This window comes from Mobula birostris, chromosome 6 (assembly GCF_030028105.1).
Source record: "Mobula birostris isolate sMobBir1 chromosome 6, sMobBir1.hap1, whole genome shotgun sequence".
Lineage (NCBI taxonomy): Eukaryota > Metazoa > Chordata > Chondrichthyes > Myliobatiformes > Myliobatidae > Mobula > Mobula birostris.
The window spans coordinates 120466341-120482565 of record NC_092375.1 but is presented as its reverse complement, the minus strand read 5'-3'; the positions used below and the strand labels follow the sequence as shown (position 1 = coordinate 120482565).

The 16225-nt window shown below is 39.6% G+C and overlaps 1 protein-coding gene across 2 annotated transcripts in view; it reads right to left on the bottom strand.

Annotated features, from left to right (window-relative positions):
- The window catches only part of LOC140199327 (caspase-8-like), a 60884-nt gene that overhangs the window by 24652 nt on the left and 20007 nt on the right, over window positions 1-16225 (bottom strand). For both annotated transcript variants that reach the window (XM_072261177.1, XM_072261178.1), the window contains exons 3-5: window positions 11748-11847; window positions 9271-9412; window positions 7509-7654 (exon numbers count right to left, since the gene is read on the bottom strand). In XM_072261177.1, the coding sequence (XP_072117278.1) occupies window positions 7509-7654; window positions 9271-9412; window positions 11748-11847 (388 nt within the window). The remainder of the gene's footprint in view (window positions 1-7508; window positions 7655-9270; window positions 9413-11747; window positions 11848-16225) is intronic.

The window sequence follows — 16225 nt, the reverse complement described above, 5'->3', positions numbered from 1 at the left end:
GGACTTTGTCAAATTTATAAAGGAGCAGATTGATTTCTTCTTTTCAACTAATACTACGGATGAAGTTTCCAACGGAACTGTTTGGGACGCCTTTAAAGCTTATATCCGTGGTCAGATTATTTCCTATTCAGCCGGTTTGAAAAGACGTATTAACAATGAAATACTTCTACTGGTTGATAAAATTAAAGAAGTTGATAAAAAAATATGCTATTTCTCCTAGCAAGGAGCTGTACAAACACAGAGTTGAACTCCAATTGGAACATAGCTTATTATTAACATCCTTGATCGAAAATCAATTAATGAGAACTAGAAGTGATTTTTATATTCATAGTGATAAATCGGGTAAATTACTGGCTAACCAATTGAAATTTGATTCGGTTAAACGTCAAATTACTAAGATCCGCAAACAGGATGATACTTTCACAGTTGATCATGTTGGGATAAACCAAACCTTTCAAGAATTTTATACCTCTTTATATCATTCTGATTTTCCTCATGATTCTAATTTTATGCATGATTTTTTAAGTAAATTGAGTTTTCCGAAACTATCTCCCGAAGATTGCCTATCATTAGAAACATCCATTTCAGAGGAAGAAATAATAACTGCAATCTCATCATTAAATTCCGGTAAAGCACCCGGTCCCGATGGGTTTACAGTGGAATTTTTAAAATTTTTTTCCTCCATTCTTTCTTCTAAGTTGTCTAGAATATTTAAGGATGCAATTAGTTTAGGTAAATTACCACAATCGTTTTATGAAGCCTCTATTTCCTTAATTCTTAAAAAGAATAAAGATCCTACGGATTGTGCATCCTATAGACCGATTTCTCTTCTGAATGTAGATTCAAAAATTTTTTCAAAAATTCTAGCTACTAGACTGGAGAAGGTGTTACCTCAAATTATTTCCATGGATCAAACCGGATTCATCAAAAATCGCTATTCATCTTTTAATATTAGGAGGTTAATGAATATTGTTTATACCCCCTCACTTACTACCCCGGAATGTATTATCTCATTAGATGCTGAGAAAGCCTTTGACAGAGTTGAATGGCCTTATTTATTTAATGTTCTTGAGAAATTTAATTTTAATTTGACATTTATATCTTGGATTAAATTGTTATATTACTCCCCGGTAGCCTCGGTCTGTACAAATAATTATAGACCTCCGTTTTTTCGTCTTTTTCGTGGTACTAGGCAAGGTTGCCCTCTTAGTCCTTCACTATTTAATATTGCTCTTGAACCTTTAGCAATTGCTATCCGTAACTCGCCAAATATTGTTGGTATTACCCGTGGAAATGAAATACATAAACTATCATTATATGCAGATGATTTGTTGTTATATATCTCTAACCCGGAGAAGTCAATTCCTGCTATCTTAGATCTGTTAGCTCAATTTAGTAACTTTTCTGGTTACAAATTGAATCTTAGTAAGAGTGAATTATTCCCTTTAAATAAGCATGTACCTATTTATGGACGTTTACCATTTAAACTGGTTACTGATTCATTTATATACTTAGGGATAACAATTACCAAAAAATATAAAGATTTATTTAAAGCTAATTTTTTACCTTTAATTGATCAGATTAAACTTTTATTTACCAAATGGTCCCCAATCTCTTTGTCTTTGATTGGTTGGATTAACGCTATTAAGATGATCATTTTGCCTAAATTTTTGTATATATTTCAATCGGTTCCAATTTTTATCCCAAAATCTTTTTTTGATAACATGGATTCAAAAATTTTCTCATATATTTGGCAGAATAAAAATCCTAGGTTAGGTAAAAGATATTTACAGAAATCCAAGAAGGAGGGGGGACTTGCCCTCCCAAATTTTAGATTCTATTATTGGGCAATTAATATTTGATATTTAAAATTTTGGCTACAAGATTTGGACGCATCTTTGAATCCTCATTGGGTAAATCTTGAATCTAATTCATTACAAGGGTTTTCCTTGGGTTTGGTTTTAGGAACTTTACTTCCTTTTACTTCTTTTAAATCATATAAACAAATGAATAACCCAATAGTTAAACGTACTTTACCTATATGGTTTCAATTCCGAAGATTTTTTGGGTTTAATCAATTCACTCTAGCAAGTCCCATTATATCAAATTTTCTTTTTTAACCTTCCATGATGGATCAAGCTTACTTTGATTGGAAAACCAAAGGTATAATATCTTTTCGCGATTTATTTTTGGATAACTGTTTTATGTCTTTTGATCAACTTTCTAATAAATATAACTTACCCAGATCTCACTTTTTTAGATATTTACAGATTAGAAACTTTTTAATTACTGTCTCTCCTAATTTTCCACACCCATATCCAATGGACACTTTGGAAAAAATCTTAGACTTAAATCTTTCTCAGAAAGGTGTAATAGCAATTGTATATAATATAATTATGAATTTATGTCCTGATGCCTCTAATAAAATTAAAGCTGACTGGGAAAGAGAACTTGAGATTAATATACCGACTGAAAAATGGGAAAAAATTCTTCAGTTGGTGAATTCATCCTCTGTATGTGCTAAGCATAGGTTGATACAGTTTAAAGTAGTTCACAGGGCTCATATGTCCAAAGATAAACTATCTCGTTATTACTCTTATATTAATCCAATATGTGACAGATGCCAGTCTGAGATTGCTTCTTTAACTCACATGTTTTGGTCATGTCCCTTGTTGGAGAAATATTGGAAAGATATTTTTGATATTATTTCAACGGTCCTAAATCTAGACTTACAACCTCATCCAATTACTGCTATCTTTGGATTACCAATGATAGACTCAAATAATTTAACCTCTTCATCACGAAGGATGATTGCATTTCTTACTTTAATAGCTAGAAGGTCCATCTTGTTGAATTGGAAAGAGATCAACCCTCCTACAGTATTTCATTGGTTTTCACAAACTATGGTGTGTCTGAATTTGGAGAAAATTAGAAGTGCAGTTTATGACCCTTCTATTAAGTTTGAAAAAATTTGGAGGCCATTTATTCAGCATTTTCATTTGATGTAATTTGATCATTTCCAAACTGGTTTTATTTCTCTGTACTGTTGTGGGAGGGGAGTGGAGGCGTCGATGCTGAGGTTTTCTTCTTTTCCATTTTTAAGTTGTTAGTTTTGCCCAAGTCTTTTAGTTTAGTTTTTTTTTCTTTTGGGATGGGTTTTTTTTTTCTTTTTTTTGTCTTTTTCCTTTTTTTCGCTTTATATTATCCGTGATCAGTTCTACATGTATGGGAGTTTTGGTAATTTCCACTATTTGGTTTTGCAATTACTCTTTTTTTTAAATGTAACAATACATCTCATATTATTTGTATTATTGCTATGTTTTGTTTCTATATTTTGAAATTAATAAAAAGATTGAAAAAGAAAGAAAAGTTTTACACACTTGCTAAGTATGCCCACAGTAAAAGAATCTCGATTTTATGTGGTAACATGTATGTAATAAATTTTACTTCGGGGCTTTTGACATCTCACCACATGTGACTACCAGCCCTTCCGTAAATCAACCTGGTTAATCTCCGCTGCATTCCTTTCATGGTAAGTGTTTTCTTTCTTAGATAGGAAGACCAATACTGCTGTGGCTCAAGCACTGATCCCTGCAGCACCTGACTAGTCACTGCCTGCCACCCAGAAAGACTTGTTCTTTTAAGTCTTTCTGTCTCCTGCCGTTGTCAATCCATACCAAAGTATTACCTCATCCCATGTGCTCTGACTTACTCCTCTTATGGAACCTTACCAAATGCCCTGTTATTTCTTTTTAAAAACAGGTTTATACTTGCTATGCATCAGCCTGTAGCAACTGCTTCAGAATATAGAGAATCTGCCAGTGCAGCCACTACGAGGCGTGATTGATAACTTCGTGGCCTAAGGTAGAAGGAGATGAGTTATTAAGTTCAAACTTCCTGCATTAATCACTCAGAGTTGAACTGAATGTAACAAGAGCCATATAACTCATCTCCTTTTACCTTAGGCCATGAACTTATCAATCACCCCTGCTGTGGACACTTTCTGGAGGTCCAAGATCCATATGCTGCACGACCGCTGGACTAAGGAGGGGACTATGTCGAAAAATAAATGTGCTAGGTTTTCAAAAATTGACTCCTTGTACCTTGAGCCACAAGCTTATCAATCACCCCTCGTATTTCCAAAGCCACTTTCTCTAGTGGTCCTGGATGCAGATTATCAGGCTCTGCAATTTGTCCATCTTTAACTCTATTGATTTCTCTAGTGCTATTTAATTACTGATGCAGATCTGTAAATTTAAATCAGTAGATTTATTTACTGATGTGGGTGATGAAGACACACACTCAACATTTTAGGAAAAGCTTCCTCCCTTTCACCATCAGATACAGTATCTGAATGGGCAATGAACCAACCCATGAGTACTACCTCATTATTTTTTGCTCTTTCTGCACTACCTATTTAATTTATTTTGACATATTTCTTATTTATAGTTTCTAATGTATTGCGTTGTACTACTGCTGCAAAACAACAAATTTTGCAACATATGTCGGTGATTTACACCTGATTCTGATTTTAACTGCGCGTGGGGTGGGGAGCAGGTTTGTGAAAACTCTGCTGCCTCAGGAGATGTGTGTAATTGTCATCCTAATTCATTTTTTCCCAATTATGGCTTCTCTCTTTTCAGCCTGAAATGTGAACACAAGAGATTCTGCAATGCTGGAAATCCACAGCAACACACACACACACACAAAATGCTGGAGGAACTCAGCAGGTCAAGCAGCATCTTCTTCCCAAGGTCCACTTTCCTCTCCTATTAGATTCCTTTCAGCCCTTTACCTTTACCACCCGTCACCGCCCAACTCCTCACTTCATTCCCACTCACCTAGCTTCAAATATCACCTGCCAGCTTGTACTCTTTCCCCCTCTCCCCACTTTCTTATTCTGGCTTCTTGTACTTTCCTTTCCGGTCGTGATGAAGGGATTCAGCCAAAATGCCGACTGTTTATTCATCTCCGTAGATGCTGCTTGACCTGCTGAGTTCCTCCTGCATCCTGTGTGTGTTAATCCTGAAATGTACAAATTGATGGGAGCCCTCCTATTCAAAACTCATGATGTGCAGAACCCTTCCTCTGGCCAGAACATTGAGGCTATCAAAACTTTAATAGAATGAGCCGGACGTTGATTGTGTTACTGAAAGACCAGTGATGAGCACCCTGCCAATCACCCAAGACTCATTCCCTCCCCAACTGAAAAGTAGCTGTAGTGTGTACAGCCTACAAAATACACTCCATTCCAACACCATCTTACAAGCACAAGATCTTTATCGCAATGAAGGACAAAGGCAGCAGGTGCAAGGGAACACTAGCACCTGCAGATTCGCCTTCAAGCACACGAGAATGTACCACTGGTCCTTCATCATTACAGGATTGTAATCCTGAAACCCCTTCCCAACAGCACTGTGGGAGAATCTTCACAAGGACTGCAGTGATTCAGGAAAGCAGTTCACCAGCACCTTCTCAAGCGCAATTAGGGATGGGCAATAAATGCTGGCTTTGCTTTCCATGTCCAGATCCCACAAACAAACACGCTAAGTCCTCATTATTTAAGCGAGAGAGGTCACAGACTACTGCAGTGACACACCATGGTTACCTCCTTCATGGATATAAGTGTACACTCAGTAGCCATTTTGTTTGGTAGACCTGTACACCCGCCTGTGAATGCAAATATTTATTCAGCCAATCATGTGGCAGCAACTTAATAATACATAAAACCATGCAGACATGGTCAAGAGGTTCATTTGTTGTTTGGACCAAACATCAAAATGGGGAAGAAATGAGATCTAAGTGACTTTGACCATGGAACAATTGTTGGTACTAGATGGAATGGTTTGAGTATCTTACAAATTGCTGATCTCCTGGGATTTTCATGCAAAACAATCTCTAGATTTTACAGTAATTGGTGTGAAGAACAAAAGACAGCTTGCATGCGGCAGTTCTGTGTGCAGGAAGACCTCATTCATGAGAGAAGAAAGGCTGGACTGGTTCAAGCTGACAGGAAGGTGACAGTAACTCAAACAAGCAAACACATTACAACAGTGGTGTGCAGAAGAGCATCCCTGAATACATAACATGTCCAACCTTGAATTGGATGGGCTACAGCGGCAGAAGACCACACCAGGTTCCATTCCTGTACCACATAAAGTGGTCACTGAGTGTATTTCAGCTATTGGACTGAAAACCGGCTACTGGTATTCACTACTTGCCAGCATAACAATACATTTCATATCAAACATGATTCACCAGACACCACAGCAGAGGACGTTGGAGGTATGGGCTGTATTTATCAACACTCCCAGTAATATGAGTACCAAGATTCATAGAAAGTATGTTGCTTCATGTATGTATGAAAAAACACTTTCTAATACTGTTGATGATCTCCTTGCTGATGAATGAAAGCAGACTGATTTTGTTGCGATTAACTAAATTAGGTTGCTCCTGCTTTTCTTTTCTCTGGCCACCACCAAATTGAACAAGACCATCAGACATTGCAGCAGAATTAGGCAGTTTGCCCCGTCAGGTCTACTCCACAATTCCATCATGGCTGATTTATTGTCTTTCTCAATCCCATTCTCCTGCCTTCTTCCCTGTAATCTTTGATGTGCTTACTAATCAAGAACCTATCTACCTCCATTTTAAGTATACCCAATGCCTCTACAGCCATCTGTGGCAATGAATTCAACAGATTTACCACCCTTTGGCTAAAGAATTTCCTCTTCATCTCTATTCTAAAGGCATGCCCTTCTATTCTAAGGCTGTGCTAGAACTTCTGAGGAAGTTCTAGACCTCCCCCACTATAGGAAACATCCTCTCCACATCCACTCAATCTAGGACTTTCAATATTCAATAAGTTGAAATGAGACCATCTCTCATTCTTCTAAACTCCAACAAGTACAGGCCTAGAGTAGTGAAACACTCATGTGTTAACCCTTTCATTCCCAGGATAATTTTTCATGAACATCCTCTGGACCCTCTTCAATGCTATCTCATCCTTTCTCAGATAAGGAGCCCAAATCTCCTCACAATACTCCAAATGCAGTGTGACCAATATAAAGCCCCAGCATTACATCTTTGCTTTAATAAACTAGTCCTCTCGAAATGAATGCTAATATTGCATTTGCCTTCCTTGCCATTGATTCAGCCTGAAAGTTAATCTTTAGGGAATCCTGCATTAGGACTCCCAAGTCCCTATGCTCCTCTGATTTCTGAATTTGCTCCCTGTTTAGACATAGTGCAATTCAAACTGGAAAGGAGATTAAATACATGATATACTGTAGAGAATCTCTACCAGAGGCTTACTGTATCTATAATGGACTGTTGCAACATATAAAGCTTTGTTGGTCATAACAAATTATTTTTTTTCCTGATCAGATTGTTTGCAGTCCAGTGTAAGATCTTCTCTCCATAGCAGAAGGAAAGGGTAAAAAGTGAAAAAGACAGTACCCAGTTTAGCACACTGTCAAGTGAATGTAGAGGAATTTTTAAGCTCTTACATTGGACGAGGCTTGCTGACATTCTTGGTGATTGATGGTTCCTGCAGTAACTGACTTAGCATCAACCTGATCAGGACATCTCGTGTCCAACTGATGGACGGAGCTTTGCAATCCTTGCTTCCTGCTTTCTTGAAGTGGAAGTGCATCTCAAAGTAAAATAAGTAATAATTTAATTAATGGTGTGTTCTCATTTCATCTTATCATTTTTGTATTCAGAATTAAAGTAGTTACATTGTGTATACAATGGCACCTGAAACTGTGGATCACAGGACTTTTTTTTGCTAACCGGGTTTCAACCTGCTTATTAGTAACTTTCTTATTCTCGTAGATGTTGAGAGACAGCTGCTGAGGCTAAACCACAACTAAAAATCTCCACAGCTAGGGTCCCAACATTTTCAAACGTAAATTCAGTATCATTCATAAAGGTCATATGGACAAATAAAATGTGTTGAATGCCATATAATCAGGCATCATGGTTAAACTTCCTGATCAAGCCTGTACACATTGCAATGCAGATTTGGCATATTTTGCAATTACCATGTTTATGGAGAACATACACTCAGTGGCCACTTTATTAGGTACACCAGTGTACCTGCTTGTTAATGTAAATATCTAATCAGCCAATCACGTGGCAGCAACTCAATGCATAGAAGCATGCAGACATGGTCAAGAGGTTCAGAGGTTGTTCAGACTAAATATCAAAACGGGGAAGAAATGTGATCTAAGTGACTTCGAACATAGAATGATTGTTGGTGCCAGACAGGGTGGTTTGAGCATCTGAGAAACTGCCTTTTAACTATTTCTATGAAGCTGGCTAATTGGGACAGCCGCTTAATTGGGACAAAATGTACTGGTCCCAATTAACTGGAATCCACTGTATATAAATGAGCACTTGAATTGCCAAGACTTAGAAGGCTGTAAATCCAAGGGATCCAGGGTAAGATGGCAAATAAGATTAGTTCAATGTGTACTTGATGCTGAGCATGGGTTATAGTGGGCTGAAAGGCTTACTTCTGTGCTGTATGAATCACTGGCTCTTCTAACAATTACATTTCTATCCAAGACCAGGATCAAAGTTGTGTGAATTTTGTTTTCCATTTGTACCAGCAGTATGGGACAAGTGGATTCATTATGCATGGGAGACACACTTCACAAATAAGTAAAATGGTAACTCAGGAGGATGAGAGGTGACCTGATAGAGGTGTATAAGATGAGAGGCATTGATCGTGTGGATAGTCAGAGGTTTTTTTCCCAGGGCTGAAATGTTTGCCACAAGAGGACACAGGTTTAAGGTGCTGGGGAGTAGGTACAGAGGAGATGTCAGGGGTAAGTAGTTGTTGTGTTTTTTTTATACACACAGAGAGTGGTGAGTGCGTGGAATGGGCTGCCGGCAACAGTGGTGGAGGCGGATACGATAGGGTCTTTAAGAGACTTTTGGATAGGTACATGGAGCTTAGAAAAATAGAGGGGTATGGGTAAGCCTAGTAATTTCTAAGGTAGAGACATGTTCAGCACAACTTTGTGGGCCGAAGGGCCTGTATTGTGCTGTAGGTTTTCTATGTTTTTTTCTATGTTTTAGGAGGAACATGGTGCTTGTCAACTTTTGGAATGGACTTACATTAGTCATTATTAAAGAGACCAGTTGATTCTCGTCCACGCCCCCCCCTGCCACCCACACTCTTGTTCAGGTCCTATTCTGAACAACGTACTAAAGCAAAAGCAAACACCGGGTGATATGTTGCTTGCAGACCTTCAGGCTTACCTGTTGCCTCATTCTGGTAAATTTCCACTTGCTTTACTAGGTCTATTCTTCGAATTTTCTCCAGGGCATTCCGCAAACACGTGAGGTTATTCGGTGAAATGTTTCCTTCTTTTTCCATTTCAGTGCAAATATCCATAAAATTCTAAAATGGAACAAAACAAGAGCACTTCTAATAATAAACACAAGAGATTCTGTAGGTGTTGGAGATTCAGAGTAACACCAATAAAATGCTGGAGCAACTCAGCAGGTCAGGCAGAATTGGTGGAAAGGAGCACACAGTTGATGTTTCGGGCCAAGGCCATTCATCTTGACCCTTAAATCATTAGACTACTTCTAATAGCTGAGATCTTTTTTTTAATCCAATGTTTGTCTGTCCTATCCCAAAAATCATTGGTTCAGAGACACCAAATTACCATCAATTCTTCATCTGAATATCAACCCAAAAACTAAGCCATTTCACCAAATGAAGATGGCACAGATGAGTCTGATCATGTTCTGCCACAAACTTTGCTCTGCTGGTCTCCTGCTGTGGCCCTGCTTGGAAATCTGGCCTAAATAAAGGTAATGATGCAGTATTGTTATATTGGTTGAGATGAGTTGACATTACATTCAAGTTCCTTCTGTTTGTACTAATCAGTTACACACCACCTTCAACGAGCCAGTAAAGTAATGCCTCACATTCTATCAAAAAATTGATTTTTTTTTTTTTTTTGGGCAGCAGCATGTAATTTAGTGGTTAGCATAATGCTGATACAACACCAGCAACCTGCGTTCAATTCTGCATCTGCCAGTAGGGAATTTGTACATTCTCCGTGTGACCGTGTGGGTTTCCTCCCGCATTCCAAAGATGTACGGGTTCGTAAGTGAATTGGTCACATGGGTGTCATTGGGTAGCATGGGCTTGTCAGGCCAGAAGGGCCTGTTACTGAGCTGTGTCTCTGAAACTAAAACAAAAAAAAAATCTACTTCTTAATGATGGGGATTAACACAATTTGAAGCACAGACAACACTGCACAAATGCAACACATCCCCCTTGCAGTCAGCTATTCAAATTAGTTTGACAGTCTCTGGAGATTAGAAGAATGAGGGTGATCTTATTAAAAAATTTAAGATCCTGAAGGGCATAATGTGTCACAATGGGGTGCTGGGAACAGACCCAAATGTGAGACACAGACACTGAAGTACCAGGAACGGGACTTGACTTGACTAGAGTAGGGACGTGACAGGATACAGGCAAGGAGCAGGGACAAGAACGCAGACTTGGGCTAGGGAAAGCGGGACCAGGACTAGAAACCATGGACTAGGAGAGAAGGCTTCAACTCTGAGCTCGAGACTGGACAAGGGCCCAGAACCTGGTTCTTGCCTCGGGCTCGGACCCCAGAACCAGGCAAGAACATGACATGGCTTCAGGACAGGATGTGGCTGGGGTCTGGAGGCCTGAGCTTGGAGACCGGCTGGGGTCTTTGCTCTTGGGGCAGGGGACTTGGGCCTTGAGCTTGACTGCGGGCTGGGGTCTTGTGTCTTGAGCTTGGCTTGGGATCCTCGAGGCTTGGGTTCTTGGAGCTTGGCTTGGGATCCTCGAGGCTTGGGTTCTTGGAGCTTGGCTTGGGATCCTCGAGGCTTGGGTTCTTGGAGCTTCTCCTGGGCAGGACGCAGATCTCCTGGGCAGGACGCAAAACTTCACCCCATGGAGGCAAGGACAGGGAGGGACAGAACCAACCACAAGGTAACAGCAATTATAGCCTGGCTTACCCAGCAGGGGCAAGAACAGGAAAGGAGCTCAATCCAGGGCGGCTCTGAGTCTTGGGGCAGCCAGCAACCCTGGCTGGCTACAGAAACAGCCAAATCCATACCACAATGACTGCTCCAATGAGTGACAACAAGGCTCCATGAAGCAGTGGTCCTCCAACCAGGCCTAGAGATCACAAATGGTTCCACTAGCCTTCCATCAGCAGGTTGCTCTAAGGGGAACTGACAAGACCAACCAGCAGCTCACATTCAACCCCAAGGCCACTTATATTCCAAGCCCCAAGATGGGAATCAGGTGCCTATGATTAACTCAACCAAACGAGAGACAGCTGGAAGACCAAGAGTCCTGAGTCCACGGACCGGACCATGAACCGGAATGTGGACTTCACGGACTGGACCATGACATAATAAGGGTTTCCACTGGTGGGAGAGTCTCCAGTGAAGGGAGGTACAGTAGTTACAAATTTCAGGGCTGATCATTGAAAGCTGAGGTTCATAGGGATTGTGAACTTGTGGAATTCTCCATCCAGGGGGATTTGGAAGCCAGATCATTAAGAGCATTTAGAGAAGAAGTAGATCATTTTTCAATAGGTCAGGTAATTGGGGATTATGGGGGACTGGTGCAGAATAGACAGGATTGTTTTAAATAGTGGAACAATCATGAGGAACCCTGTTTTCGTAAGTTTATTCCTTTCCCAGTGTAACCACCCCAACTCACTTCTACTTACCTTGATGCTCTGGCACTTTCCCTTGGGTATACTCAATAGAAAACTGATCGTCTTAATCTCGTTATCATCGATACGCTTGGAAATATTATACAGCAGCACTCTTAAACAGAAACAAGAAAGAAGTTTTGCGATTGATATCTGAAGTTAGAAATCAATATTCTTTTCTCAATACTTAAATTGGCTGGCCAGTGGTGCAATGGCATCAGCACTGGACTTTGAGATGAATAGTCCCACGTTCAAATCCGGCCAGCTCCTTGCATGCTTTCCATCTGTGCTGGGCTGAGCATCAAGTTAGCAATTTGGCCTCATAAAAAAAACAGAGAAGTGCTAAAGTAACGGCAAGGTCGGCACCCGATGTGCCACATGCACAGAAAGGAACAACAAATACCTAAATCAACTGTTTGATAAACTAATGACAGGAAATCTTGGTGCTATCAGCAGCTATTACTTTCCACGGTTTCTCTTCTCAGGTGGGCATTGGCTCTCTTTAGATGGCCAATCTTACTTCGAGATTTTAAAGGGTGTGGATTCATAATTTCAGTCTGTTCTCACCCAACCTGCATACCATCATTGTCACAGGATGGCAATCAAAGCAAGATTCTTAACTTTTTTTTTTGTTTTTCCTTATCCTGGAGTAATTGAGATAAATTACTCCAGGATAATAGCACCTCTTTTCAATGTCAGGTTGGCTGAGATTAACTCACTGTAACATAAGCCAGAGAGGTTGGCACCAAGGAATTTGAAACTGCTCACTCTTTCCACTGCTGCTCCCTCAATGAGGACTGGTGTGTGTTCACTTGAATTCCCCTTCCTGAAGTCCACTATCAATTCCTTGGTCTTACTGATGTTCAGTGCAAGGTTATAGTTGCGTCACCAGCAGATCTACCTCGCTCCCGTACATTTCCTCATCACTGTCTGAGACTTAGCCAACAATAGCTGTGTCATTGGCAAATTTATAGATGTATCTATTTTCTTGAGCTGTACCAAATGGTACTTTTATTTAGTTGATGGATGAATCCATAAGATACTGTATCACAATATCATTGGCTTGGAAAATGGAAATTCAATCATTAGGAATATCCTTTTGAAGGGGATTGGGTTGGGGCAGAGATCTTGTGCCTTGTTCAGGCTGGATTTGACTTCAAAACTAGAAGCTTCCTCTGCCTGTGATCTCCCAGAGTAATCACTGAAGTGTTTGAGAGCTTATGACAAATTACCTCGCTGGGCAGTGAAGTGTTTACTCTTATTCTAACCTGTACACTGCAGATAAAGAAAGAAACTTTGTAATGGTACTTGTCATATATCTTAATGTCCCAAGACATTTCATCCAAAAGAAATTCTTCTTAGATGTAGTGGTGGGACTAATGTAGAAAATTGCAGCATAAAGAGTGATTCAAGCTTCTTGTATCTTGAAACTGTATGAGCCTTAAACAAGAATATATGCCTGTAGTATTTGTAGATTCTTTGGTATCATTATTTATGTCAGGAAATAACAGGTAAAGCCAGCAACAAAATATATTTCTATCAAACTATGGACTCACAGCAGTGTCCAGTACAACAGTGTATCAGGGTCCCTGGTATATGATCTTACAGTTACAGAAGTCCAGTCATACAGAAATAGATACTGGGATGAGCCATTAAAGATTTGCTCAGAAGACGAGCGATGAGAACCTTGTAGAAAGAGGGAATTCCAGATGACAGAACCGTGAGGGCTAAAGGTATATCTTTCAGTGACAGGACAAAGAGCGTAGAGACTGCAAACACATCAGAATTAGAACAACATTGACCTTGGAGCGTTTGGCAACTGAAAAGCACACTAATAGGGTTCAATGATGTTGTGAATAATTTGAATACCTAACAGGATGTTAAATTTGAGGCACTGATGGTCTTGGAGTCAAAGGGGCAATGCTCGGTGGAAAAGAGTGTTGGATGTGCTCAGAGATTTAGAGGGTGAAATATGAAAAAATGGCCACAAAAACACATGAAGAGACTATTGTAGAAGAAAGGTGGGCTACAGTTGCAATGGTAGAAAATTGATACATCGGTCATTGAGAAGGTAATGGCAGAACAATTAGAAAACTGTAAGATAATTGCAAAGCCAGCAAGGACTTGTGAAAGTGGAATCAGATATAAAAAAAGTTACTTCAGTTTTCTGCAAATGTAACAAATGATGTGGGTACAGTGAGAACAGTGGATGCAATCTATTTGAATTTCCAGAAGGTATTTGGTAAGTGTTCATGCTATCATCTAGCAGTGTGACTGAGAGCAGTGTGTTCCAGTATTCAGTTCATTTGGCAGTTAGCAAGGTAGGTGTGGGAATCCAGCAAGATTATCAGCTGAAAGATGTACATTTCCTGAAGCCTATGCCTATGAACGTAAAGAATAGAGATTGGATAAGTGAACTGACCATGGTTCAAAGTTACTTAAGTTAAAGAAGTGAAAAAGAATACATCGTTAACAGCAAAATTAGAGCTGGGGGGTAGATACTGTTCTTGGCAACACTGAATATGAATCCCATTCAGTTGTATTGCCTGCACAGGGCTCTGGACTGGAGAAGGTCCAATTGTCTTGGTCTATGTGTGAACCAATGACAAAGATGGAAAAGGAAAAACAGGTCCACAGATAGTAATGCGTGGCTCAAAGGTAACAGTGAGAGCAACGGTTTTCAACATCTGACATCATTACTAGGAAAAGAGGGAAACATTGTGGTGGCTTCATTTGAATTAGGACTATTTTGAATAAGACTGGATAATGACAAAATAATGGTGTTAAGCTGCAGAAGGTAGAGAGGGTGCAGAGAGCAGAAGAAATCTTTATTAGGGTGCGGACCACAGTGGTGAAGGTAACAATTACTTTAAAAACCAGAAGTCAGAGACAGAAGTGCAAAAAGAAACATACTCAAACTGAAAAGTACAGTCACATCTAACGAGAAAGAGAAGTAGGTGATTACCTGATTTTTCAAAAAATCAGTATTATGTCTTTAGGGCTACAATGCACCCAAGCTGTTGACGATTAGGACCTGAGCTAGGAGAACTTGGATAGGCTGGGTCTATCTTGCATGGAGCAAAGAAGAGTGAGAGATGTCATGACAGAGGTAATAGATAGCCATCGTCTGTTTCCCATTCCACTCCCTGACCATTCTGTCTTCAACTGCTTAAATTGCTCTAACAATGCTGAGTGTAAACAAGCATCAGCTCTTCGTCTTTTAGTTTGGCAACATTAATTGAATAATTTCAGGAAGTAATTGAACAATTTGAAAGCTCAGAGTAAATTTATGATGAAAGCACGTATATGTCACCATACACTACCCTTACAGGCATTCCTATGGGCACTCACAGTAAACACTAAGATACACAATAGAATCAATGAAAAACCGCACACAAGTTGCACAACCAATGTGCAAAAGACACCAAACTGTGCAAGTACGAAAAGAAAGAAAAACAAACAAAATAATAATATAAAATAATTAAGCAATAGATATCAACAACATGAGATAAAGCATCTTTGGAAGTGAGTCCATAGGTTGCAGGAAAAGTTCAGTGTCAAGGTGAGTGAAGTTTGGTGAAGTTATCCCTCCCGGTTCAAGAGCCCGAGGGGTAATAACTGTTCTTGAACCTGATGATGTGGGTCCTGAGGCTCCTGTACCTCCTTCCTGAAGGCAGCAGCGAATAGAGAGCATGACCTGGATAAAGAGGGCCCTTTATGATGGATGTTGATTCCTGTGACAGCACTTCTTGTAGATGTGCTCAAAGATGGGGATAACTTTACAGTGGTGCTAGAAAGTTTGTGAACCCTGGAGAATTTTCTCTATTTCTGTATAAATATGACCTAAAATATGATCAGATCTTCATGCGAGTCCTAAAACCAAATAAAAAGGACCCAATTAAATAAATAAAACAAAAAAACATAATACTTGTTCATTTATTTATTGAGAAAAATGATCCAATATTATATGTATTTGTTGGAAAATGTATGTGAACCTCTGGGGTAATGACTTCTGCAAAAGCTATTTGGAGTCAGGTTTTCCAATCAATGAGATGAGATTGGAGTTGTGGGTTGTAGAGGTGCCTTGCCCTATAAAAAAGATACACTAAGTCAGGTTACTGACAGGGAAAGAGCTGCTTATGTGCACCATGCCTCGATCGAAACAACTTTCCGAGGATTGTCTACAGTCCATGGTAAGAGAAATTGTCTACAAATGGAGGAAATTCAATACTGTTGCTATTCTCCCTAGGAGTGGGCATCTACAAAGATCACACCAAGAGCACAACATGCAATGCTGAAAGAGGTGAAAAAGAACCCAAAGGTAACAGCAAAAGACCTATTGAAATCTTACAACTTGCTAAAGTCTCTGTTCATGTGTCCACTATGAGAAAAACACTGAACAAGAATGGTGTTCATGGAAGGACACCGCTGGTCTCCAAAAAATAAAACATTGCTGCACATCTCAAGTTTCTAAAAGACCACCTGGATGTTCT